The following is a 27,998-nucleotide window of genomic DNA, read 5'->3' as shown; positions in this document are numbered from 1 at the left end:
TTTTTTATTTTATACATGTATATGCAAGTTATTTTTCTTAAAAAGTTGTTACAAAATCAGAGCAACACTTACTTAACCTCTGAACACATCCCAGTCAGAATCTTTGGAAAGAGTATTAAGTGAATGGATATCTCACTAGTACAGTCAAATCCACTAGGACAACAACATTAAGGGGGTGGAATATCTTTCACCATTTCTTTTTTATTTTTCTTTAATCTTACATTGGAAAAAAAGCAAACATGATGGGTGCAAGCAATTCTGAGCCTACTATGCTGTTCATTTACTGGTAGTACTTTCGCTTTCTGACAAGACATAACATGAAATCCATTCAAGATTGCCGAGAGCATCTCCATGTTGGTCGTTTCCCAGCCAAATCGCATCAGTAATTTCCAACGTCCAACATATGGTCCAATAACTGAAAGTACATGTATTTGCAAAGTCAAAAGAGTGAATTGCAATCTGTTTCTCAAAACGATGGTTTACTCAAGCTCTGCAAAATTTTGCTTCCTCAGGAATTGTTTTTCTTTCTTTTTTTAACTTTCCAACATTAGTCTTCATTTCTTAGCAAATAAATGTCGATTCTGACAGTGGCTTAGAAAACATTCAAATCCTAAAATTTAGGTGCCAGTTCGATATACATTGGCATTGATTGCTTTTCTTCTTCTCCTTTTTTTTTTCAGAAACAAAGTACAAAGTAAGCAGCATATTTTGTTTGACTGTACATGTTGAGTATAATCTAAACAAGTGTTCTCTTGTCGAGCAACACTCTTGTCGAGCACATGAATATTCATGATACATTTAATGCAGCAGACACTTCAATGTAGGGGCACAGGTTTCATGTGGAGGTTTGTATGTACAGTCAAAATTGCTCAAGTCGACCTTGCACAAAGTCAAATAATTGCCTAAACTGAAGGTCTTTTCAAGTTGTCTTTTCCTTATATTCTATTGATTTCATCCCTCATACAAAGGTTACATTTTCTCTATGTGGAAGCTATTTCTTCAATCCAAATAGATTCGACTTTAATAGGCAAGGCTGACTATATTTTGAATGTGCATCAAGGCTGACTATATTTTGAATGTGCATCTGTGTTTTGTAATTATTCTGATATTGTGCTTTTTTTTTTTAAAGATCAAAAGTCATGGAATATGGACTTCAAACAGCTTCATGCAGAGGAAAATCTGTCTCTTTCTAGCGTTTCATTCATACTTTACAATTTGGTCCCCTCACTCCAGTCATGGGGCGATTTCAGCGACTCAAACCAACATGACACTGCTCAGATGGTCGTGTCACAAACGAGATCGACAGCGTCGGTGGTACCAAGCTCGACCTAGGTCATCTCAACCTAAGCTTTCACAGGTCAAGCAATCAATATCATTCATAAACCACTCCTCTTAACTTGAGGGCCGTTGCTTCCTATCCAGCAATCCTTACTCTTCATCACATAACATCATCGATTTTCATCTACCACATTCTTCTGCCGACTGACATGAAATCTTTCAGAAGAAAACCATGGATGCTTTATTAAGTACATGAGATCATTTCTGTATACAATAAAACCATTTCTTTCCAATAAATTGATGTCGTCACATTAGCTCAATAGCTGCTAAAATATTCTCTGCATAAATAATAATTCTGCATACACGATTTTCACTTTGACCCCATGTTCTCGCAAAAAATGTGAAACTGCATAATTCTGGCAAACTTCTTAATTTCTATTTCTTTAAAGAACTTTCAGAGGAACTCCATAAGCAAAATCATCATTGGGCGAATCAACTACGAAAGCATTTAGATATCTGGGTAGTAGGATAAGAGAGTGCATAAACAGCTGTCACACTTCAGTGAGAAAATAAAACAAAAACAAAACTCAAATCGCATTTTCAGTGAACCCTGAAAAGTAGGGCTGGTGCGAACAGTCTAAAGTAGATCCCCAAATGTTTTGAATGGGAGGTAGAAACCTAGAGATGTCATAAAGGATATCTCCAGTCACTCTAAGGGGTGTGATGAAAAGACTCTTGTTGCATCAGAAGTAAGGTATCAAAAATCACGACACATTAGTAACATGTACCTGTAAGTATGTTGATACCTAAGCAGTACTACGACTTCTTTATTTTTTTACCCTTTGGCAAAAAAAAAAGGTGCTTTGACAAAAGCAACTACAAATTACCTAATCAACTGTTTAAAAGAAAAGGGAGCTTGAGCAATGTTATCATTATTCTCTCTTCCATTCTTGAAATATAATTCAATGACTCTATACCTTCCATCATTTTTGCTTCAAACTGCACAATATTGTGAAAACGAATGTTGAGAAAGCATAGTTATAACACATTGTCGACGAGCTGAAAAAATAAAACGAGGTGATAATCGGTTTCCGCTTGGAAGCATATTCAGTTTCACTTCCCGCAGCAGGACTAATCACTACAAAGTCTGACTAGCGATGAGCATTTGCTGTGAGACAATGTGACAGGAGGAGACACAAATGAACAGGAAGAGACGAGAAGAGACGTGGACAGTATGCACGAAGCAGAGGAAGAGACATTCTGAACGAAAGAGACGGATGAAGTTCTCGAGCATCGTTTTCACTGAATCATTCTTTCATCTCATGCAAAGACGTAGTAAAAAGGAGGTCCAGTGTTAAAAATCAGGGCAGGTATTTCTCTTTTTTCTTAGATTTTGTTTGGGGGGAAAGGGGAGGAAGGCTTTTCCTCAAAGCTCATCCCTTAGTAACGTGTATCTGTTTTCGCTGGGCTTCAGTTTGACAAACTGGCTCTCCGGGGGGTCCGTCTTGCCCCCTTGGGGCTGGGACTTGGGCGAGCCTGGGGCCGCGTTGGTCTGCACGGGGTCGGGCCCGTGGTGGAACTCGCGATGCAGCTTGCCCGAATGGAGGTCTGCAACAAACTGCCTCAATCTACCGGGAACGCTGAAGGAAGATTTGAAAGAAATGGAGGGGAAACAAGTAATATTTAAATGAAATGTTTCATCTTGATAAGCAGAAAAGAAAAGAAAGTATAATATATGAAAAGATCATATGAAGCAACTAAACTACAAATTCTTACAAATTTTGCGTCCTTATAAATCACATTTCATCCATTGAAATTTGGCAAAGTAACTGCATATACTACATTTAAGATGTAAACATGGTTATTATTCTTGGTTTTATACATACTCTGGTATACCCTTAACTAAAAATTGAAAGAGCAATACACTCAAGTAAAACTTTGTACATGATCTTGATATCTGAGAAATTTCAATCTGATTTCTGAATCTTTAGACTGAGTATTCAACATGTGCACTTCAGGCTAAAACACATCTGATGTGCCTAACCAAACACTACTAAAAAAAAAAAAAAAAGCATTTTTCCTTCAACTTCTAGTTCTCTTTTGTGGCAATACACCATAAGTAATTCGTCTCGAAAAACTGAAGATACTTACGTCAGTTCATTAATATTGGGGAAGAGGTACATATGTCTAAAGCTGTCTATCGATATAACAGGCAGGTCGGCAGGGGTTTTCCCCAAATGATGTAACGGATGAGTGAACTTCGTTCCATCGGCAGTCAGAAAGTTCACATTTCCTGCAGCAAGACACAAAAGGAATGTCAGTATTAAAGTGCAGTTTGGGGAGAGCAAAGCTTGCCTATAAATATGTGTGCATGCACGTAATCTTTGTAAAGTGGGGTTAAAGTGTCAAGTTCCCTAGAGGGTATAAAAAGAGCGAACATCGGAATCCCTTTGCAGTTTCTATTTGCCACACAAGTGTACATCAGACATGGCTATATTACACCTTCATTTCTACAACCATTTGTATGCCAAATTTGAAAACTCTTTAACAGATTGATGATAGTACATGTATTGTCCTCACGTCCAATCTACGAAGAATATTATACTCAAATCCATTATACTTGAATTCATTATACTCAAATCCAACCCGAGTATGTATGCCCATGATTTTTTTTCCATGTTTTTTTTCATGTTTTTTCCATTTTTTTTTTTCATTTTTTTTTGGTCATGGCTACTACTGAAACACTGAGCAATTGGTGCTTATTTACATCTATGAAGGGCAATTTGTCAATCAGTTGTAAGATTGTTGAATGAAAATGCAATTTTCAGGTTATTCAACATATATTTGAGGATTTCACGGCTCACCTGCAACAATGACCACAACACCAGTAACACAAAATATCAACAAAGCAGCACACATGTGGGCACATTATGGCAGAATGAGGGTAAAAAGGAAGCAACTCACCTCTTTCTGAAATCAACTCCCTCATTATGACCTCAGTATACTTCTGAACTATTCCCGTGTCGTCCGGCTTGTGGAAGAGGATTAAAAACGGCAGACCCTCCTCTGTTAATTCCTGTTGACAGATATGAAAAATAAAATAATAACAGCAGCACATACTTTATGATAACACTTCACAGTGAGATAGTGCTGTATGAAAGAAGAAGAAACATACAAAATGAGAACACTGCAGGCAGTCAAACATATTTGCAGAAAAATGATACAGATCAGCATTCAATGAAAATGTGGTGAGAGGGAATAGTGGGAAAGTACAAGAACAACAAGAGACCCGCGGGTCTAGTGCTCACCTGAGTATCGCAAGTTCACCTTTCACGCAGTCACTAATCTAAATTAGTCACAGCTCTACTAAAATTTGACCAGGCATTCTCAAGTAGAAGATGAAAATGTACAATAAGGGCCCCAAATTTTTGAAGATTCCTTAATTTGGGGGTATGGGGCCCCCTGGGGCCCTCTGGGTGGGGCATGGTGCCCATTTTGATAAATTGAGATCCTGACCCCCTAAGGATGCTACCTGCCAAGTTTGACGAAAATCCATCATGATGTTTTCAGGAAGATGAAAATGTATAATTCAGGCCCCCATTTGGACCTTCCCACCCCCACCCCCCCCCCCCCCCCCCCCCCGAGGGGCACCCCTGGATCTGCTATGAACAAACTTGAAACTACAGTCATTAATGTACTCACTCATAGTATTATCTTAGCTCTATAACTTCTGATTCTAGAGAAGATTTTTAAAGATTCCTTCATTTTGGGGGGTTTGGCCCCCCCCCCCCCCAGGGGCCCCCTGGGTGGGGCATGGTGCCCATTTTTACAAATTGAGATCCTAACCCCCTAAGGATGCTACCTGCCAAGTTTGGTGAAAATGGGTCATGGGGTTCTCAAGAAGAAGATGAAAATGTACAATTTAGGCCCGATTAGGACCCCTCCCCACTCCCCTCCCCTGGGTCCCAAGGGGGGCACCTCTGATTCTGCCATGAACAAACTTGAAACTACAGTCATCAATGTACTGACTCACAGTATTAACTTAGCTCTATCACTTCTGGTTCTAGAGAAGAAGATTTTTACAGATTCCTTCATTTTGGGGGGTTTGGGCCCCCCTGGGGGCCCCCTGGGTGGGGCATGGTGCCCATTTTAACAAATTGAGCTCCTAACCCCCTAGGGATGCTACCTGCCAAGTTTGATGAAAATCGGTCTTGGGGTTTTCAAGAAGAAGATGAAAATGTAAAAAGTTTGCGCACGACGGACGACGCACGACGCACGATGGACGCCGGACGAAGGGCGATCGCAATAGCTCACTTGAGCCTTTGGCTCAGGTGAGCTAAAAACATAAACTTTTGTATAATTCCTGATGTACCTCCTAAATGAAAACAAAAAGAACGTTTGTTGACGTATAAGACAACACAAAGGAATGTCTCTCTGTATCAAAAAAAAAAAAGGGAAGAAAAAGCAAAAGCGAAGGAAATAAGAGAGAGAGAGAGAGAGAGAATAGAAATCCGGATGAAACTCACCTCTCCATTTTCAAAAGTGATTTCTCGAACAAGGGGAACACACTTGTCATTTGACCAGGCCTGTAGCAACTCTGGGTTTGTGAGCGATCCTAGGTACAGCATATCTTGATCCCGAGACTTCAGAAAAAAGTAAGTAGATAGGATAAATTAAAACAAATGCAATTTTTGGCATACAATGTACAGGACTTAACTAGAAATGTCGCTATGGCGACTGATGCCTCCGCCATAATGCATGATTCTCCCAATAGGCGTATAGTACAATGTCTTCACAATGTGTGATCCATGACAGCTTCACATTACTGGCAAAATATTGAAATGACAGGTTTGTCAGAAATGTCTTGAACTGGGTTTGCTTAATTTTCTAAGAGTGCAGGTACACATATTTGGGGAATTTTGTGGAAGTTTATGCATTGAGTAATTTCCAAGGTATGAAGAAAGAGTGTATTGGTACAAAATAGATTTTTTTTTTTTCCTTGGGGGGGGGCATTGAAACCTGGCCTTTGACCCTTAACCTTTGACCTTCTGGCTGGAAATTTCCTGGAGAATCTCCATTAGGTAATGCATGTATTAAGTTTTGAAACTAATAATGCAAGCATTACATATCGTCGCTGGGGTGACAAGACCTCGTATCTCAAAAATGTCAAAAAAATTTTTTTTTAGCTTAATGGTCAAATAATGGGTCAAGTGATGTCTTGGCCAAATCCTAACTGTCTTACTCCAAAAATGAAGCCACCATGACATGTCAAAGAGAAGGCTTTCCCATTCACTATAGTGCTTTGGCCGCCCTGTTTTTTCGCTCTCCTGAACATTTGACAATTTTGAGATACGAGGTTTTGTCACCCCAGCGACGATATACTAGTATATGAGGGAAATAGTAAAATTTTGAGGAGTTGACCTTGAACTTTGACCCTTGACTATTGACCCATGACCCCTAAATTCCCTAGATAATCCCTGCCAGACAGTACATGGGTATGTACCAAGTTCCACGAAGATACATTGAACCATTTGCGAGAAAAGTGATATTGCAACATTTTCACCTAACCCTTGACCTTTTGACCTTTGACCTTATGACATGAAACTCTCTCTGGAGAATCTTTACGCAATAGTACATGTCCACACCAAGTTTCAAGAAATACCTTCCGGCATTGCATAGATATGGGGGAAATTGCAACATTTGTAGCATTTGACCTTGACCTTTTGACCTTTGACCTCTTGCCAATGTCACTAAAATCTACTCAACTAATTGTCCCATCATACATCATCCTTGGACCAAGTTTGGTGAAAGCTGCTTCATCCAGTTTTGCATTATCACGTAAACAGATAAATTTTAGGATTTGACCTTTGACCTCTGTCCGATTTCACTGAAAAACTAATCAAGTAATTGTCCCATCATACATCATCCTCCAAAAAAGTTTGGTGAAATTTGCTCCATCCAGTCTTGAATTATCGCGTAAACGGATACAATTTCATGATTTGACCTTGACCTTTGGCCGATTTCACCCAAAATCTAATCAAATAATTGCCCCATCATACTTCATACTTGGACCAAGTTTGGTAAAATTCCAGTAAATATTACTCAAATTATCGCGTAAACAAAAGCGTACGGACGTACGGATGGACGGACGTACGGACGCTACGACGGACGGACGGACGGACGGACGGACAACCCGAAAACATAATGCCTCCGGCACCACTTCATGGCGGAGGCATTAAAAAAAAAAATCATGATGATGATTATAAGATATCCTTACAACTTAACATGAATTCTTCATAAAAGAATACAGGCCTCCCCACCCCACTGCAAGGGCTATAAAAACAAAATTATATCTTCTTTTCCTTCTACTTCTCATCCTCTGACTCTGATTAGTAGAGGTAACAGGAATGCAACAGCAATCATAGCTTGACTTCACATTTTTTTTTTTATCGTACAGGAATACAAGAAACAAGAACAAAATGAGAGCTATTCAATTCTTCTTCTTTCTCGTCTTCCTCTTAATCTTCGTTTTCTATTTCTCCACCTTCTTCTTCTTGTGTTTCTTCCTCCTTCTCTTTCTTCTCCTCAATCTCCTTCTAAGTCTTCTTCCTATTCTTCTTTTCCTCCTTCTTCTAATACCCCTCTCCTTCTCCTTTTTTCTGCTGCTTCTCCTCTTCCTCCTCCCTTCCTCCCTTCATCATCATCATCATATCATTATCATCATCATCATCAACATCATCATCATCACCACCGTCATCATCATCATCACCATCGTCATCATCGTCATCATTGTCATCATCACCATCGTCATCACCGTCATCATCATCATCATCATCTTCATCATCATCTTCATCATCATCATGTCTCCTCCTCCTTCCCCACCTTCTTCTTCTTCTTCTGTGCCTCAATGTCATCCTACTTCTCCCCCATTCACATTCTCCTTTTCTCCTACCAAATATGGGCGCAGAATGGAAAGAGGCGCAACAGATGATCTACTTACCCTTGGAGGGCGGTACATAATGCTGGGGCCCGGAGCCAGCTCTTTACTGAAGGCATCACTGTGTAATGAAAGAACAATTAAAACTTATTTTGCACTGAAAGTAGAGAAAAAGCATTAAAACTTTTTCATCTTTCCTATCTTATGCATATGGGGGGGGGGGGGTGATGATTTTAACCCATAGAGGACGAGTCCAAAGTATACTTGGGCAGGTGTCTATGGGTAATGTGTGTTGTAGCAAAATCAAACCATCCTCAACGGGTTAAGATGAGAAATAAAGGTATATTCTTTTGTTTTATCATGTAGTAAATGAGGCAACATGGAAACTATCCAGGATTTCCCTATGGAGTACGGAAACTGCACTCGAGAAATATTAGAAAAATACAAAATCATAGTCTAGAAATGCATATACATCCTGCTCAGATCTTTCAAATACAGATCTTACAAATACAAATAGATACATGTAGCTATCTAGGTTTCTTCTCTTTTCAAATTGAGAAATCTCAGTATGATGTCATGAGGGGGGTTGTTCCATATTTATCTTCCTGGTGTTTCATTTCCATATCAATAAGGTTTTATGCCAAAATCAATTTATGAAGAGTCATAATAGGTTTCTATTGTTGGCAGCATGACCTGCACGTCTAACAATGTCCTGTTGATAGACATGTCGGAAATCTAAAAATCTTGCACAAACATAGCTCAAACTTGTCTAAACAAGGATTTTAGATGGGAGAGCCAAAACCTACCCTACGCCGGCGAAGAAGGAGCAATCGTCGCGCAGTACACTGGCCACTCTCCTGAAGGTGTCATATTCCCCTGCATCATCAGTCCTGAAGTACCCAATAAGTTTTCTCTTGGTTTCCTGCAAAGGTAGAGAGAGTGAGCGAGCGAGCGAGAAAGCAAAGGATGCAAAAATTATAATTAGACACCGAATTATCACAATATTTTGGCACAAGTCAAAGGTGGAGTGGCAAACATTAGAATGAGTGGATCAATGTTCTTAAAGTTTATGTCTACCTTTTGCCACCCTGAAAATAAGATTCCTTTCATAAGCTGGCAGAGTATATTATTGTAAAGGCAGGTAATTGAGACCTGTCCTCGGAATGATAAAACTGGAAAATTCTTTATGATGGAAGGGGAAACAATACCATAGATTTCCTGTGAATTTATTCAGACCTGATAAATTCCAATCATTACTCTGGATAAAAAAGGGGAATGTACTCTTGAGTGACATAGGGTTAGTTTTTAGCTTCTTTAAAAAAAACATTAAAAAAAAAAACTCTGAGATGTATTACCATAAGATTAGATACACAATGTTGGGAGTTATGCTTCTTCAACCATGCAAAATTTTGTGTCGTTTGCAAAAGGGATACGACTTATAAGAGGTAAGACTGGGAGACAAAAGGAGGCTAAGAGCAGACATGGGACTCTATCGATGGGAGCAGAACCATGGACCTACTACACATGGACATTCATCAACTCCGCCGCCGACAAGCCGGGGCAAAACACAACGCAGCTTTGAAAAAAATCTATAAACTAAATGCGCAGAAGATAACAACTGACTTAAATCAAGGAAAATGCATGTGCAGTTGTGGTATGTATTGGTATATCACCCTTCAGACATTTTTATTAGCTAAATGCAGGTACTTTTGAAGAGATAGCCAAGTTTTAGCTAATTGATCATGATTTGTTATCTCATTTTCCACCTTTTCCGCACATTTTTCCAGAGTAAAAACAGATAACAAGGGAAGAGGATATATCTGTCTTACTATCAGGCAAAGTCATATATGTGAGCGCGAACGAGCGAATCGGTAATTTTCAATCCAATGAAACGAGATCAGCCATGTTCTGAGGTTTGCTGCTTCTCATCACTGTTGTTTATTCAAAGACGTTTCAGTCTGAAAAGGCGCATCAGCCAAAAAATACCAGAATTAGGGAAACAATTCTTTTGTCAGTGACGATGCATGATTATGCAATCATCATTTTTGAGACACCTGTATATACTCATTGAGATGCACATAGTCAGGTGGCGGCGGATCTCGTACTTCAAAGTGGTAGGTTTCATTGAAAGTCCATTTGTTAGTAGGTCCATGGCAGAACAAAGACAAGCAAAGTAGTAGCGGTTTGGGCATGTAACCAAGGGAGATGTATTTCCTTTATTTTCTTTTTTTTTTCTTAAATGTTACAATGTAATTGCACTTTCAATGGAGGAAATGAAATAAATGAAATTTGATGTATGTCTCTATACAAGTGGTAAAAAGTGTCTCAGAACTTGAATCATTGCCGTGCTACCCCAATAAACTCAGACACATTACCACCAAGAACACTGAAAAATAAAGATGATTTGGATGAAAAAAAAAAGGAGACATTTTTCAAAGTTATCCAATAATCAAAAGTGTGATACATTTGACATTGTATCTGAACTACCTTTACATTTACTTTCAAAGCAAAATGACATCATGAACAACAACTCTCAATCTTTCTTCTTCTTTTTTTTATTCTTATAGAGCGTATGATTTTGTTGGTTGCAGTTAACCTACAGGACCAAATTCACAGAGGTAGTTTATATCTAAACCAATCCAATCTAACAAAATCATAAAATCTAGTATTCAGCAACTACATGGTATATTATGTTGTTGTGTGACTGGTCAGAAATTATCAATTTAGCAGGAAGACAAAAAGTTTGTTCTCAAAATTTAGCAATATGTAAAGGCAGCATTGAGATGGTACTTCATGAAATGAGTGTGAAAACTCATTATTTTTATCTAGTATCATATGTGGTTTGTACGCTACTCAAACCAATGATGTGATTTCTAGGGATTCAGATTAATACTGCACAAATTGAAGTGTCTAAATTGTTGTGCATTTTGCACAAAATGAAACTAGCATGAAAATAAAAGCAGATGCATGTTTTGAGTGTAATTTGTAATAACATGTTATCTTTTTGATTCCATGAAATTAAAAACATGCAAAATTCATTTCACCCAACTGAGTGAAAAAAAATTACTAATGTGAAAATTTCAACTTTTAGAGTACAACATTTTACTACAACTGTACCAGTTGATATTCCAGAGCCATGTTTCTGGACCAAGCTTTCCTCAACTTTTAATAAAGTTTATTCCTTGTAAGGACCAACAGTCTAATCCACGACATCCATCTCTGTGACAAACAAAGATGACCCTCGGCACTGCCCCACACCATGACAGCATGAGGTCCCGCCCCCCGCCACTCACGTCCAGTCCGGAGACTTCCTCCGGCTTCCCCAACCTCACAATGGGGTCCTTCAGCTGCTCGCGGACGAAGGTGAGGAAAGCGTCCTTCTGTCGCTGGGAGCGGTACTCGCGCTTGGCGAGGCGGCCGCCCCGAAAGAGCTTTAGCGTCGGATACTTGGATATGTGGTACCGCTTGGCAAGAGTAGCTGCATGACAGATTTATAGAGCAAAGACGTAAAATAATCAAATCATTGTCTGTATGAAATAATTTAGTTTTCATCCATGGCTTAAAATATTTATAAAAAATCGAGTATCAAGTCAGTTCTAAAGGGAGGCCTTTTGCTAATAATGATGAAAATGATTATAGTAAGTTTTGATAGAGTGCATTTCAGACTTAAAAAGAACTTCAAGTACTTTACAAAATAAATTGCACCATAACACAAAATATAGATTAAAATCACAATAAAATATAAATATTTTACTTGCATACAAGGAACAGTTAAAAGTTGTCAACATATCTGACTTATTTATATAGATGAGTTCAAATTTAGTGAACATATATGCCATCATGTTCAGTTTTGAGTTTCTGTTTGAAATTGTCCATAAGCATTCAACTTCTCACTGGGTCTAGTAGAGAATTTCAGAGTATTGGTACTACATGAGAAAAGCCCTTCCCCCATAAAACTTTGCTAATGAGGACTTAAAAAGATTTTCTAGACACTGTCTCTGCTGAGAAATGCCTTACTTGCTTTCTGAAAAAGTCAAAATTTTAATGAAATCATCAAATTGTGGCTAACATTAAATTGTGGCCAAAGAAACCATCAGTTACTGAGAAACACTTATCTATTGTTTACAGATATACTCTTGAAGTATCTGATATACAATGTATACAGTCAAGAACATTAGTTCATTGCCATTCAAATTGACATTTGAGTGAAAATGTAAGACCCACATTGCAAGTTGTAATCGAAGTTCATCTTGTAGCACTACTCAGAAACAATTATTGACACACATCATAGGAAGAAAGATACATGTAGATTTTCACACTGCAATTCCGCAAAAGTATAACAGGATGAACACAAATAATTTCTGTACCTGGGATTCAGATGCAGAGTCGAGAACGACAACTTTTACTTTCAAGTCAGTATTAAAGGGGCTCTCGTCCCACATGTGCATTATCTAAAGCAACAGTTAGGCTTACAGAGCATGAGAGAGCAAATATAGGGGTGACAAGCTCCTTTAAAAATGCTTATTATTTCATCTCTTGGCACAGAAAAATTGCAGATCAGAGCAGCTGCCAAAAAAAAATCTGTTTGTCGACAAAGGTCTGCCAGATAGACAAAACCGATGTTACGCCACAGTCTGACTTACACCACACACAAATTTGACAATATGCTGCCCTGTGCATACATGTACAATGTATTTACCCACTGATAAGTTCAGGATTCAGAGGGTACAAATATGACCAATATCGAAATTATTTTTATGCATCCCTTTAATTTCCTCTTATTGTACCTTTTAAGTTGGTGCAGAATGTAAAACACAGTCTGATGTAACATTTTATTCCTTTTATTAAATATTTCCCTTGCTCTTCTTTTCATGCATAAAATGGGTATTGCAAGATACCACTCAAAACCACAAGCTGACAATATCAATGGCATGGTATTGGTATCAACTGGAAGCAGTGTAAATGAAGGAGTTAAACTCTAAGTTTGATTTTTTTTTTCAACATCTGATGAAAGCCTATGTTTTTATTAACTCTTTCTGTCTATAATTCACTATCCCAGGTCTTGCTTGGACAGTGTAAAAAAAAAAAAAACAATCACATTCAAGCACCAGTACAAGGATGTGACAAAAGTGGGCTAAATTAAATGAATCTTTGAGGATCTCTTACGGTTCTTGTCGCAGTCAAGGGCGGCGAAGACGACCTTGCCTTGCTGCGGGAACTCCACCTTGGCCGCCTTGGCTGCATCCTCGAATATCGGCTTCAGCATCTGACTGAATCTACACCTGTACAGTTTATCAATGAGGGAAAGATTGAATATCACACGTGACAACATTATCTTCACTCATTACAAACGGTTTCACTCGCACATAACTTTCACACTGGAAAATCTTCTTTGCTCTGGCAACGTAATTACATGAACTAGACAAAGAAACATTATATATCTAAACATTTCATTCTGTTCCATAATCTTGAAAATGCTGTCAGGATTTTATTCCCATCATGTATGTACGTGTCAATTCAATACCCGTAATTCAGCTTAATTTGATCCCCAATTATAAGTGTAATCATTTCAAAGGAAGATATCTCACTTTTTTGAAAATGTTTCAAGGTAGTCCATGTGAGAGAGAATTCCCAACACAAATACCTTACAGTCACATCTTCCAGCTTATACAGCCTTTGCTCAATTAAATATTCAGCCACTTGGCCCTAGCCTCCTCTCATACATGTACAACTGTAAGTAGTTCACTGCGAGTGCTGTTTCAGATTTTCTGCCATTTTAATTTCAATGTATTTGAAAGTGATACTTTCTAAACAAAGAACAAAAATCTCATTCTGCTTTGAAGCAGTTTTAATCACTAGACACTATACAAATTTAATGGACTTGCTTCAGAGTCTAATACTTCATACTTAAGTGGGCAAAACTTGTCATGTGATCATGTGTTACTCTTTTGCAAGGATTTCCTGTTATCCTTTCTGTGACTCATATCCATGTATACATATATATATATATATATATATATATATATATATATATATATATATATATATATATATATATATATAACATATAAAACATACTTGTACACACATTTATACATACAGCTGTATGTGCACTGTATCATACAGATATAGAGAGGATGAGATATATTTCCAACTGCACTGTGTGTAACCTACATTTTCAAAATTTCCTTTTACAGACATGACCCAGATAAGACTTTTGTACAATTGTACAGAGAACAAAGAAAACAAGAGTCAGTGGATCTAGAAAGCAATCAACAGACAGACAGAAAGACACTCAGAAACATAGAGAGAACGTGCATGATAGACACACACACACACACAAACACACACAGAAAGGCATAGATGGAGGATAGACAGAGGAATAGCTGAGTGTTTGGAGAATGTCTCTAGATCATATCAAAAGTAAACTAAATCTACAAAAGGGCAAAATCATCCCACTCGAAGGATATGCATAGTGTGGCACAGTTTATAGCATCAAGAAAACATAGAAAACAGAATGAGGAATGAATCTGAGATTATGACTAAGTTTAACAGACACACAAGCAAGGGAGACAGAGAGAGAAAAAAAAGCAGTAGAAATACAAAAAGAGGATGAAGAGGGGAGGGGAGAGAAATGACCTTGAACTTTTTTTGGATGTGTGGGGGGGGGGGGGTAATGCCTTTGAACACCTACAAATGTACGATACTTGTAGGATAAGAATTCAAAGCAGAAGGTTTATTGCTAACCTTCAACATTCAGCCAGATTCACTCAAGCCCTCAATCTCTTCAAGAGCCCAACACACTGGCTTTATACTGTAAAGCCCTTTGTACTGAAAGCCCTCGATAACAAAGTCAGACATTACTTTCTCAATTCCACCCAGACTGCATTTCCCCCAACATTGAAAAAAAAACCCCATAAGATTACTATGGGATGCGCCGAAATACTTGACACTGAAGTTTAATTCCCAATATTAAAGTAATACGCTTCATGTTCTCTAGTCTGGAGAATCACAAGGTATGTGAGTCAGAAATCGTTCTCACATACAATGTACTTTTCCTATATTTTTCCCAAATAAAAAAAGGTCTCTTTCATGACCTTACAACTCCTCTTTCCAAACTCTGGGGATCATTTCTTTCAGAAGAAAAGCCCCCTGCTTTCAGCACCTACGTGACAGCGAAGCAGGTTTCGCTGATTTTTTTTTTTTTTTTTTTTTTTTTAATAAAGCTATCACATCATGACTTTCATACAGACAACTTTTCTGACACAAAGTTATTGATACAATATTACAAAGGTCTAGTAGAGGATCACTGCCCAACAGTCATCTTTACCACTCCACTGACCATATTCACCACTACACTGACCATATTCACCTTATAGCTGTACATGTACAAATGTACACATTTCAATGTGTGTCTTATGTCTTGTAAATTATTAGACCTCACCAGAATCTAAATATCAAAGACACAAAAACATGTCAGTGTTTTGTTTTGTTAACAACAAATGTCTTCTCACAGGAAAAGTCATGTACTTTAAAGGTACTAGCCCACATTTGCAAACCCATGAAAATCAAAACTGCATAAAACAGGTCCAATATGACTTCAAGTACAAGTTATAACAGTAACATACCTCACCTGTTGCTCTTTGTCTATACCATTCGATAAAAGAGAGAAAATCATTGTTTTAAAATCAATTTTCAAACCGGGTCAACCCGACCCAAAATCGAATTACGAGCGCGGGCTAGCTACGTACATGTAACTTACACATGTATCGCATGCATGTATAGTACGTACGTGGACCGGAGCTAGCGAGCGTTATACGCATGCATACGGTGCATTTTCATTTATTTTTATGAAAGTAATGGACTAATTGGAACGAAATCTTGCACAGGTGTTGCTGCAATCATACCCAAACTCCATGCTAACTATGAGACCAATTGCTGCAGGTTTACAAATGTGGGCTAATACCTTTAAAGGGAAGGCAAACCCAAAGAGCAATGTGGATTGCGTGAAAGCAGCATCATTAGTAGAACACATCAGTGAAAGTTTGAAGAAAATTGGACATCGATACAAAAGTTATGAATTTGTAACATTTTGGTGTTGGAACAGCTGGATGAGGAGACTACTAGAGGTTATGACGTACTACAGGGTGTATGAGTGGACAACAATATAAAGAAAATATAAAGAAAATTCCAAAAAAATTCATTTTTCATGAAAATTACAAATTCCATCAACTTGATACTGACATGTGTTAAAGGCAGCAATTATTCCCCCTGCTTTCTGAAAGCGGTTAGTCAAGTGATCTTTCTTAATGCTAGAAAAGTGAATTTTTGTTGATTTTTTAAAAATATTTTCTAAAATTTTCTTAAAGCCTAAAATATAAGGAGATATCACTATTTTTCTCAAAAAACCATAACTGCAGACAATCTAGTCCATAAACATGTTTATTGTAACTATTGTTCATATTTTGCATTATATCAAACAATAACATCAACTATACTGATTCAAATTTTTACATTAGTTGTTACTATCCCTAATTCACATTTTAGAACTATTCTGAAGCACTAAAGTTGGGCTTTTGTTTCATATGGAAATGGATCCTTGTTCCAAGGCTGCCAACATTTCAATATAATTATGTACAGAGTAAATGTCAACAACCACCAGGCAGGCCCCAAATGAGCAGTCAGGGAGATACCTGAATGTTGCATGCACCTAAAAATGGGCAAAAATAAGTTACCCAAACCAGGGAGGATTCTATAATACACTCTTGTGGATGCATGGAGAGATATTGTATTCTGCATATAAGTTTTCATGGAGCCTTCGGCAGAACAGTCGTGATCTGGCAAAACTATGTCCCTCATATTTTGAGATATTCATGTTTAAAGTTAAATGCTGATATTTTATCATTCAGTGTTATGAAACTCAAAATACAAATTTGTTATTACATATTTAGAGATACTTTACAGTTGTTTAAAAGATACATAGTTCTGCCTGATCAATGCAGGCATAATCACCTGCTTAATGATCTGGCAAATCTACAGTATGTATACTTTTGAGAGACAGGGAGACTGGGTAGATCTTATTTTCCGAGTATGATCAGAAGAAAAAAAACTGACATGATTGAAGAAAAACAAGTTGAGTTTTTGAAAAGTAAACCTGAAACATATTGTATCTTTCATGCCTTTTCCAAGACTTTTTGTTTGTTCCCATCCTAAATCAAACACATGCCTGTGAGCCTTACATCTGGCCGTGAAAACTGCATGCTCTGTTGCAGTCTCTCCCATTAATCAACTAATGCACATGGTGCCAGCTGCTTCTTTTTTTGTACAAGGACCTCGGTTTAGTATTCTGTGCTTTTAATACATTTAATTAGGAAAAAGCTCAAACGACCATCAGCATTGACTACAATTGTCATTGACGACAGTGCAATATCCACTTTTTATTTTCATGCCGTGCAAACATTACAAGTGTACATCAGGGGCCGCGGAACGTTTTTCAGTTTGGGGGGGCTGTGAGACCGGGGGGAGGGGGGTGTCAAGGTCAAGACCCCCCGCTGAGAAGAATCTTAAGGCGGAATCTTTGGAAATTGAAATTCATGGGTGTTGTGATTTTTTTTTACGATTTTTTTTTTTTTATTTCTTTTTTTTAAATTTTTTTAAGAGCCAAAAGTGTGGGGGGGGCTGCAGCCCCCCCAGCCCCCCCCCCCCCCCCCCCGCTTCCGCGGCCCCTGTACATTATATTTCCAGATAAAGTGTAATAACAAGTCGCTGCAAGTTGCACAGTGATAGACACTGTCCTACAGTACAATGTCCACTGACATGGTTAACTATTGTGCATTTACTTTGCGGTTTGATGGATTGTGGACCATAAAAAATAAATAAAAATGAATAAATCATCAATGAACCTTTGACACAAATGGGACACACATAATTTGATATTGTTCATCTGGAATGGCACACATATCCAAATGTTCCTCCTTCCTTTGTTTATCTAATTAGCAATCAAATACATTGTCACACTACATATTATGTCTCTTTCTCTGTAATTACTCACAGTATACGGCATCACTACAGACACGATTGATCAAATGCCCCTTTCATGCCGCGCATACTCTTTATTGTCGTTATTGTCACTGGGTATCAAAGTCTGTAAGTACTTCATATCAAAGTTACACAGCAAAATGCAAGTCCCAGGTGAGAATTGGTTTGGTTAACTGTAATATGAAACGGTAATCTCTGTTTATTAGTCATTATAACAAACACTTCACAAATGCAATTCCCCTGTGTCTCCTGGTACTACAGTATGGATACCAGAAGAACTACCATGTTATAGAAGGGAACAAGGAAATGGAAATGTGCTGTGATACAAAATGATGTAACTTTGATATCAATACTACTACAAATACATTTTTTATTTTTGGAAAAACAATGTTTAATAGCATGTGCTATTGAAGAGGGGTTGGAATAGCATAAGAAAGGTCTTAGCTGAGTATAGGACATCATGCTGTCACTCTAAAGTGCCTACATTTGTACAGTTGTACCACTGCAATGGGGTGATGAAAGGACAATGAGGTGGCATGGTAACAGCTGGTTCAGTTGTAAGTCCACACAGAAATGGCTTTGTCATCGTGGACAATAGGTAGCTGAATTATTTACAAATGTATTCTGAATATCTATCGATAGTTTTCCTAAAGGACCCTGTAGCACATAGTGCCATCTACCTGTATACTATCAATGAATTTCAGTACTTTGAATCCAGTTTGCATGTATTAGTTGTTGCTATGTTGGGCAAACCCCGGGGAACAGGTAGTCCACAAAAACATGTTTATTGAGGGCACTCAAAATCTGGAAAGTGTTGCACTATAGTGTCGTAGCTCAATGCTACAAGGTAAATACTTGAACAAACAATAAAAAAAAAAATAACAATACAGATGGCATTACCATGCATTACAGTATCTAATTCCATTGATTCAACATCTATACAGAGAGGGAAAATATTAAGTCTTCAATCATGGAATTACTCTGTATGCACACAGATAATGCACTATGACAATACAGCCTGTATTTCATCATTAAGACCTAAACTGAAATTAAACAAATAAAGAAGTACAACTTTCTGGAGAAGCAAAAATCAAAATAGCAATTAAATGCTTGGGTCTTAAAGGTAGGGGATACCTTTTACAGACCTCCCAAAATGCAGCAAAACATTAAATATGAACCTCAGGGGACTTGTTTAGGCCACTGGTGAGAAATTTGGAAGTCAGCAGTTATCTACAATTTGAATGTATGCACAAAACTCAACTACTCAGTAGTTCTGTGTGTCAGCCACACTTAAGCCTTTTTGTTGCAGTCTTCTGTATTTTTTTTTATCTATAAACACAAATCTAAAAGGATAAGAGCTAATGTAATAGCATAAAAGAGGGTGTGGCAAGAATGTATATAGAAATGTATGTAAGTTTTGATGAACTTTCTTCACAAAATATACATGATGGACACACATGCAGTGCATGGGTCTGCAAAGGTAGCCTAGCAATGTACTGGAATTTACGGTGAGCCCCGAAAAAAATTTCAATTCAAAATCTAATGGTCAATAAAAATGTACTAAATGTTACCTTCCACTTTCAATACTTTATGGGAGTTTCTAAAACGATACTCTCTTCAACATACCACTGTATTTATACAACTCTTCATTTAAGGCATGCAAATGGGATTCCCTACCTTTAACAGGAAGTAGTATAATATTTTCTGACAGTAACATGTTTGTTTTTAATTGTATACATGAAATATTCTAACGCCATACAGACCTATGTATTTATTCAAAAGGTGATAGGGATGTCATGTACACTGTACACTGTATGAACAAGCAAGGTATCATTTTGAAAACACACTGAATGTGATTGATCAAATGCTATGATTTCTTTTTTTTTTTCTTTTTTTTTTCTTTTTTCTTTTTTTTTTTTTTTGGGGGGGGGGGGGGTTTAACCTGTAATTACTGCTGTACCTACCCCCTACTGTTATCTACATGGTGAAAGTTGAAACCTCATGCTCTAGTGCGAATCCAATACACAGGTTTTGTAATATGAATGTCATAGAGCTGTACGATGATTGTAGCCACCGTTACGGCTAACTGGCATCTGAGTGCACTCAAGCATGTTATTGCCATCGCTGCAAATTTCTGCCATTCTGTGCGCATGGGAACAGCAGCCTTCTTCTATCAAGATTTTAAATACTTTATTATTACCCATCATTGCATGAAACATCTCATCGTCATAACAAATGTTGTATTATATTTACAAGAGAGGAGCTATTATCTAATAGCATCATCATGGAGAGGGGGTATAGGACAAAAATGAAGAAATTACTTTCCTATACCTCTATGCTTCTTCGATATGCAGGAGGAATTATACTTCAAGGGAGAGAGCTTGTGCAGGATGAAATCTGCAGAATCTACGCCATCACAAACCGCTGTTTCTTCCACTTGTGAAAATCAGTATCCAGGCAAGAGCCCTATGCTTTTAGAGGGCAAGTGCCCATTTACTTTATTAGCCCAACAGGGAATCCCAGTAGCCCCAGGCAAAGCCAGTAAAGTGGGTTTTAAGCATGCTGCAATCAGAGTTAACCCACTGCTCATGGGAACTGGACACGCCACGTGCAAACTCCATGGGGAGGTGTAATATCTGGAAGGCAGTGGCTTTAATTCACAGAGTGACAACATTTAAAGCAGAATCTGCTGCACTTGAAAGAAGATGCTTTCAAGAAGATTACAGTATGGCAGTCATCACACACCATGTCACATGTGTCCCTGTATCACACACAACCACATGATTACATGGCCTGAAATTCCAGGAATTTGAAAGAGTGACATCGACTTCCTCATGTTGGAAGGATACAGAATTTGCATACTTGTTGCTGGACTTTCTTGGGTACAATTTGTGTACAAAGTGCACCTTTCTTGTACACAGATCTTGTAGATTGTACAAATCAATGATGTTTTCACAAAAATTATAAAACTTCACAGTAGAATTTAAGACAGAAGGCATGTATAGCCATACAACTATGAGCACAGGCTCTTTCAAGGTAAAAGCCATCTTAGGTGACTTTTATCACTCTGCAATCCAAGTTATTGGGAGGTTTCTCACCATTTGTCGAAGCTGCTCAAATTTTAGCTGAATCTGCCTTCTTCCTTTCACAGTATTTCCAGTAAAAACTTATCCCTCTTGGATGAGTCTGCTTTTAAACACTTTCATTTTTCCATTTCTTATTCATATCACAAATTATTACTGTGATAATATGCAAGAGGAATATTTTGTTGCTATACTGTATTGCAGTCATATTATACAGAAATATCTGAAAGTTTGTCTGTATGATATGACTTTTGTGTATTATGTGTTGTAGTAAGGTAACTCTCGCTTAGTTTGTAACTCATGTACATGTTTTAACCTGCCATTCGTTTGCATGAAATGGTGGACCTGGTTTTTGTTATGTTCTAGTCACATTGTCTTGAACTTGAATAAAGTCATGATTAAAAAAACAACATTTGATCGTAATCATATTTATCACTTGATTAAATTTTCATACTGCAATTCCCTTAATATTACTTCTTCATGTCACTTTTCGGCACAGCTTATATAAAATATCCCAATGCAAAACTTAAGCATTATAATTTTCACATTGTATTTCAGAACTTTTTATGAAAGTCTGGCACAAAATATTGCTTTAATACTAGCTTGTGATTTCAATTTTAAATTCAGCATACATACTGTAGAAAGAATCTTCAATGCAAATTAGTTGGAAAAACACGAACAGTCCATAGTTTGCAAAAATACAGAGATCAAAGGATTATATTGTATGAGGAAGCAACTCATACTAGAAAGCCAACAGGAAAATCAAATTATATCGGTACATCCTTCACTGATGTGAAGGAAGAGACCATGATGAAAGCATACATTCTACAAATATTCATTCTGAGGTTGAAAGCATCAAAGCATGATGCTAAATTCTGGTTTGTACTAAGGGCTAGTATTTCTATATCAAATTTTCAAATCCTTGATAATTTTCCTTGATGCTGTAGCTTCTTTTCAAATATTGTGACGACTGACAATATGTGAAGAGCCATAACGTATGTACTGTATTTGCAGTCTATTTTGTGACTCAAGGGCAAAGTCCCAGAAGAAGAAGAAGAAGAAGAAGAAGAAGAAAGAAAAAAAAATAATGTGTGTACTACTGTCCTTGGAAAAGACCACTTACAATTGTACGTGTATATACAGTTGTACATTATATGTACAACCAGTCCATGGTACTTAGGAAATAAAAAAAAAAACAAAAAAAAAAATCATAATGCCATCATACTGCACCATGTACATCACAGCACCATTGTATGTTTAACTATTCTAAAACTGAAGTATGCAGAAAACCAGAAGAAGATGTTTGAGATCTTGTATTTCATTCATTCAAATCAAAGATCATACACTTCAACATTTATTGCACTAAATCAAATCTTCCTTCACCATGGGATGAAATATAGAGACAGCACACTCACCAATTTGCATAGAAGTTGACCAACACGACTTCATTGTGCTGGAGGATGGCATCGATATTTGACTCTTCCAGCTCCACAGTTGCTGACTGGTTGGTATAACAGCCAACACAGGAAAGCTGCACATACCATGAAGAAAGGGAAAAAAAATTCATACATAAATAGAAGCCTCGAATAGGAGTAATTCTATCTTTGCATACTCCCCTTCTTGTTTCGTTTCTAACAAGTTCTCAAAGCTCTACCTTTGTTTATCCCACAGTATAATTAATCATTCAAAACCATGTGTGATTTTTTTAATACACTTTCTTCTCGAAGTGCCATACTTTTTTCATTCTTTCTGACATTGTAAGAAGATGTATCAATTTCTATTCCAGATACAAAAGGATACATCCCAGTTAGTTTTACAAATTGGAGAATAGAGAACAGTTGTTAGAAATAAAGACTCAAGAGGCAAAACCAAAACATTTCAGATTCAAGTGCGTAAAGTGCATCTGACAAATAATCAGTTACGCTTGTAGGGCAGATAAAAGTGGCGTGCTATATAAAGACACAGACTAGGCCTATACTACAAAAGGCGGTACTCATTCCTTGTTGTGAAAACCCTCATACCGTACCCATATCTATGATGGTGAGTGCTCAGTGCAGGGGAGTTCCAAATGCCTAGAGCTGTACAATATTTTGACATTTTGTCTTCTTTCTAAATAATCATGTCCCAGTATAAGGATTATGCATCACTAACCATAATTGGCTTAATTTTCAATTATCTATCAACCCATCTTATATTTTAAGAATAGGATGACAGTTGATTAAAAATGATTGCCAAAGAAGAATGTTAGAAAGAAAGGCTAAAAATAAAGTGACTACCACTGTAAAAATACATGTTGCATTAGACTAGATGTTAGAAGAAAAAAAGAGAAGATTGAAAAAAAAAATTCAACGAAAGATTTTGATTAAAAAAAAGAATTTGAAATTCTTTGATGAATTAATAGGAAGAGAGGATCATTGATTGATTATTAATATACGGTAACCTTTTATAACAAATTGAGAGAAAAACATGGCCATACCATGGTCACATGACTATTGACCGATTCGGGTTCGTTGAGGGCAGCAGACATTTTATGGCACTGGGCGCAGCCATGAGCTCAAATTGCGGTGTCTCAGCCGACCCCCCCTGCTCTCCCCCACCCCCAGGGCAACACGTTTATCGCGCACTTGTAACAAAGGTTCGCGCATTAAGCAAGCATTCGCGCACTCAGTACGAGACGCCCATTGGCTAAAGCAACCATGCATCAGTTTTTCATTCTGCGCGCATGCTAATGTAGGGAGAGGGGTGGGGAGTGGGAAGGGGGGGTCGGCTGAGACACCGCGTAATGGCGCTGCCCATGCCAAAAATACACATAGCGCGTCACAGAATCGGTCAATATGAGGCAATGCTACCCATACTGAGTGCCCAAAAACTCCCTCTGTTGTTGTTGGTGGTGTTTATTGGCACTTTTCAATCATTCTGATCATCTGCGCCACGTCTTCTCCATACTATAGTAGGAGTCCATGAAAGAGTCTATGAGCTCAGTTCAGTTGATCAGGTCAAGCTCACTCTGTTCTAGGTTTCGGCTTACCGGTCAAGTGGCAGTGTGTGAGATCAATTTCCCTCCACCGTCAATAGTGCAGTATGTGCAGTGCATCTATACAATTGCAAAATAGCCTATTTTGTGTGTGTGTGTGTGTATTTTAACAAAATGCATGAGCACACAAAATGTGTAAATACCAACAATATCAGTATGCAATCTTTATTGCATCATTTATAAGCGCTTTGTATTTTTTAAATACACACACAAAGCCCTAAGGGGCCTCTAAGGGAACTTGTTGCATTTATTCCTGTTGCCATGGTAATGTCTTTTTACTTGTTGCAGTAATCCCATTCACAGCTCCAAGGAAGCTATACCGGGATGCAAATCGTGTCATGTGCCAATGGAGGTGCCAAAGTGACAAGGTTGTGTGTGTCTCTCTTATGTACAATAAAAGTGAGAGTGTCTGTGCAAGTAAAAACATTGGTCCCTTTCTACAGCATGTGGGACCCAGCAGGAGGTTGCATCTTGTTGATGACGGGCAGTGCAGCCTCTCTGAACATGGCTGGGTTTGGAGTAAGTACCACAGATCCTGGTAAATTATTCCATAGTCGAATTGACCTTGGGAAAGTTGCAAATTTGAATGTGTCTATTGTAGCTTGATGATACCTTGGTATCATCAGTTTATCAATGTTAAAGTATCAAATACTCCCACAATTTGTATTTTTGTCACTTTGGTTCCATTATCTATTTCTTACCACAATTTAAAAAAAAAAGCACTAAGTGGCCAACAACTCCCTCCCTTAATATTAGTCTCTAACGTTAGTCTGTGTTATAATTTTGTTGGCATGATCCAACCACTGTCAATGATAAAACCTAGCTCATGTATTATATGTGAAAAGCAACAACACAAAACTCGAAGACAGACTTTTTTAGTAGGCCCTATCAGTGTATAGTAATGGCTTGCGTTAATGCAATAACTAATGGTAGGACCTAGATCTAGATCATAGATGATAGTACTACTACTAGATCTTTCATCTTTGACAGGGAAGTGCGGTTAACGTTAGAAGACATTGTCAGTGAGATGAGGCCAAGGGGTTGTATCATCATTCATAACTCCTTGACTTTGAGGAGAAGTTCAGTTCGGGAAACCCACTCACAAGGGGGGCCCCTCCTAATAAGTAACCCGTCCCCCTTATAAGTAACCCCGTCCCCCTTATAAGTAACCCCCGGGGCACCCCTTATAAGGAGTCTCCACGCTTTTTTGCAATGCAACGCGAAAATGAAAGGACTGCGACAATTCGCTTGATTATGTCCATAAAGCTTCACAAGTTTCCTAGTTACTCACGAAATTTGAGCAAAATCGGTTTGAGGCATCATATCTAAAATCATGGATTTAAATGCGATGTCAAACGACCCATGCGAATGCTGAAATGCGAGCGATTACTGGCTTGAGTGTCGCCAGGCGCGGCGGCGCGGCAATGTTTGAGTGCAGACGTGGCGACTGACCTCCGTACTCAGTCGCCACGTCTGCACTCAAGCATTGCCGCGCCGCCGCGCCTGGCGACACTCGCGCCAGTAATCGCTCGCATTTCAGCATTCGCATGGGTCGTTTGACATCGCATTTAAATCCATGATTTTAGATATGATGCCTCAAACCGATTTTGCTCAAATTTCGTAACTAGGAAACTTGTGAAGCTTTATGGACATAATCAAGCGAATTGCCGCAGTCCTTTCATTTTCGCGTTGCATTGCAAAAAAGCGTGGAGACTCCTTATAAGGGGTGCCCCGGGGGTTACTTATAAGGGGGACGGGGTTACTTATAAGGGGGACGGGTTACTTACAAGGAGGGGCCCCCCTTGTGAGTGGGTTTCCCGAACTGAGTTGTTCAACTTGCACTGGCAGTCATGCCATGGGGCATGGTCTTTTTGAATGTGAGACCAATGTCACACAACCTTACACTACAGTCACAGTGCTCACACTACTACAGTTTAGACGCTGTCACTAGGGAAATGGTATTTGCATAAGATTGATTGCCGATTACACATCAATCAACACACGCTCCTCCTAAACTTAACACTATCATAGTCATGATGGTATTTTAGTAGGCATACACTGCACTGGCAGTGGTACAAGTCCTGTACACGCAATCTCTATCACAGCTCGCTCGGCCCGGTTCCCTTTTGCCACTGGTTCTTCACGCATCATGCACAGACGACGCCGTACTCGAGCTACCCTGTGCCCCACAGCAACGGGGAGGATTTCCACTCCACTCTGCTATACCGCTACCGTCTTGAAGCAAACAACGTAGGCTCAATTTCACATACGAATACCGAACCTAAATACCAGCATCACACAAATCAATCAATGTCATCTTGTCACTCTACAACCAATATTTCGGAATACAATGATACTTACCAAAAGTACGACCGAAGAAAGGAAATATTGGTTCATTTTCAGCCCTGACATACTCGTCACTGAGGTCCGACCTGAGCGGCAAACCAACGACGGCCACGTTAGTTGATGCTGAAGTTCAAAGGTTATCATTAATATCGATATCACTACTTCACCTATCGATCAATTGAATTTGATCGATTCTACTCATATCACGCATTTTCTATGTCCCTTACTGTCTAGTTGTTAGCTCTTTTTCAGTTTGGTTCATTTATTTCTGCATCTTTTTCATGATACAATAAGTTAAAATAAAACAAGTGTACATCACAGTAGTCATAGAGAGCAAAATACATGTAATGAGTGCATAAAACATTAACAAAGTATACAATGATAAATTCAAATACATAAATGCAAAGTATTCTTATCAGTTCTTTAGTACTTCATTATTTCAGCACATCTTGCCAAAACAAATACACATCGTTTAATATAATTTATCACGACATTGTTGAATATAACTGTACTTTCTTTTGTAATCAAAAGAGATTAAAAAAAGAAAACTTATTGAGGGAAATGTCACAAAAAGCAAACTTCCATGATCAGACGGGCCACTTAACATGCCTAATGAAAATGAATAATTATTCATGAAAATTTACATACATTAATTAATTCCAGGCACTGCTCTGACCCCCCCCCCCCCTCCTTGTTTGTTATTATTGGTAAAACTGTTTGAGAGTAGAACTTATTCTCGAAGCCAACTTACCATTTCTGCAGTGTTATTTCATGCTGAAAGCACTATTTTGGCCCGACATCTTGTGTTATTGATTATGAATCAAACTCGAACTCAAAGTCAGCTTAGCTTCAATATTTTAGAATAATTATCAATTATACAAAGTTTGAAAATGCAAACAAGACGTAGTGCCTCATTAATGATTGGCAATGTTCACTTCAGGATAAAACACTCAGTTACTACATGGACTTTTTAGTGCTGCATTTTCCTACTGTTTCTAGTGATGGCTTGTTCCCATGGAGAATCTAATTTAAAGCCCCACTCATAAATGAAAAAGATTCTCAGTTAATGCTCATTTTAAAATTATCCCAAACCTGTTTTCAGGAAATCGAAACGGGACAACGTTGAGGAGCTTTTAAAAACGGTGAAAATAATTGTTATTAGGCAAAGGGACTATCCTATGAAGCTCATATCGTTTTTAACAATGCCTTGATAGGAATAACAGTTCCTGTGTTCATTAGATGATGATGATATACCTTTTTCACATGACAAATTTTGCTTTCG

General features: G+C 38.1%; 1 protein-coding gene across 1 annotated transcript; it reads right to left on the bottom strand.

Annotated features, from left to right (window-relative positions):
* Positions 1-2: 2 nt before the first annotated feature.
* Positions 3-26,830, bottom strand: LOC140245468 (endoplasmic reticulum resident protein 44-like). Its single transcript, XM_072325042.1, has 10 exons — positions 26,732-26,830; positions 22,752-22,867; positions 13,382-13,497; positions 11,509-11,693; positions 9,022-9,137; positions 8,279-8,336; positions 5,805-5,921; positions 4,243-4,354; positions 3,430-3,571; positions 3-2,918 (listed from the first exon to the last, which is right to left on the bottom strand). The coding sequence occupies exons 1-10, from the start codon at positions 26,780-26,782 to the stop codon at positions 2,705-2,707; spliced, it is 1,227 nt and encodes a 408-aa protein (XP_072181143.1). The 5' UTR covers positions 26,783-26,830; the 3' UTR covers positions 3-2,704.
* Positions 26,831-27,998: the final 1,168 nt, after the last annotated feature.

Source organism: Diadema setosum, chromosome 22, assembly GCF_964275005.1.
Source record: "Diadema setosum chromosome 22, eeDiaSeto1, whole genome shotgun sequence".
In the NCBI taxonomy this organism is placed as follows: Eukaryota; Metazoa; Echinodermata; class Echinoidea; order Diadematoida; family Diadematidae; genus Diadema; species Diadema setosum.
The sequence above is the reverse complement of the archived record's forward strand: the minus strand, read 5'-3'. Positions and strand labels throughout refer to the sequence as shown.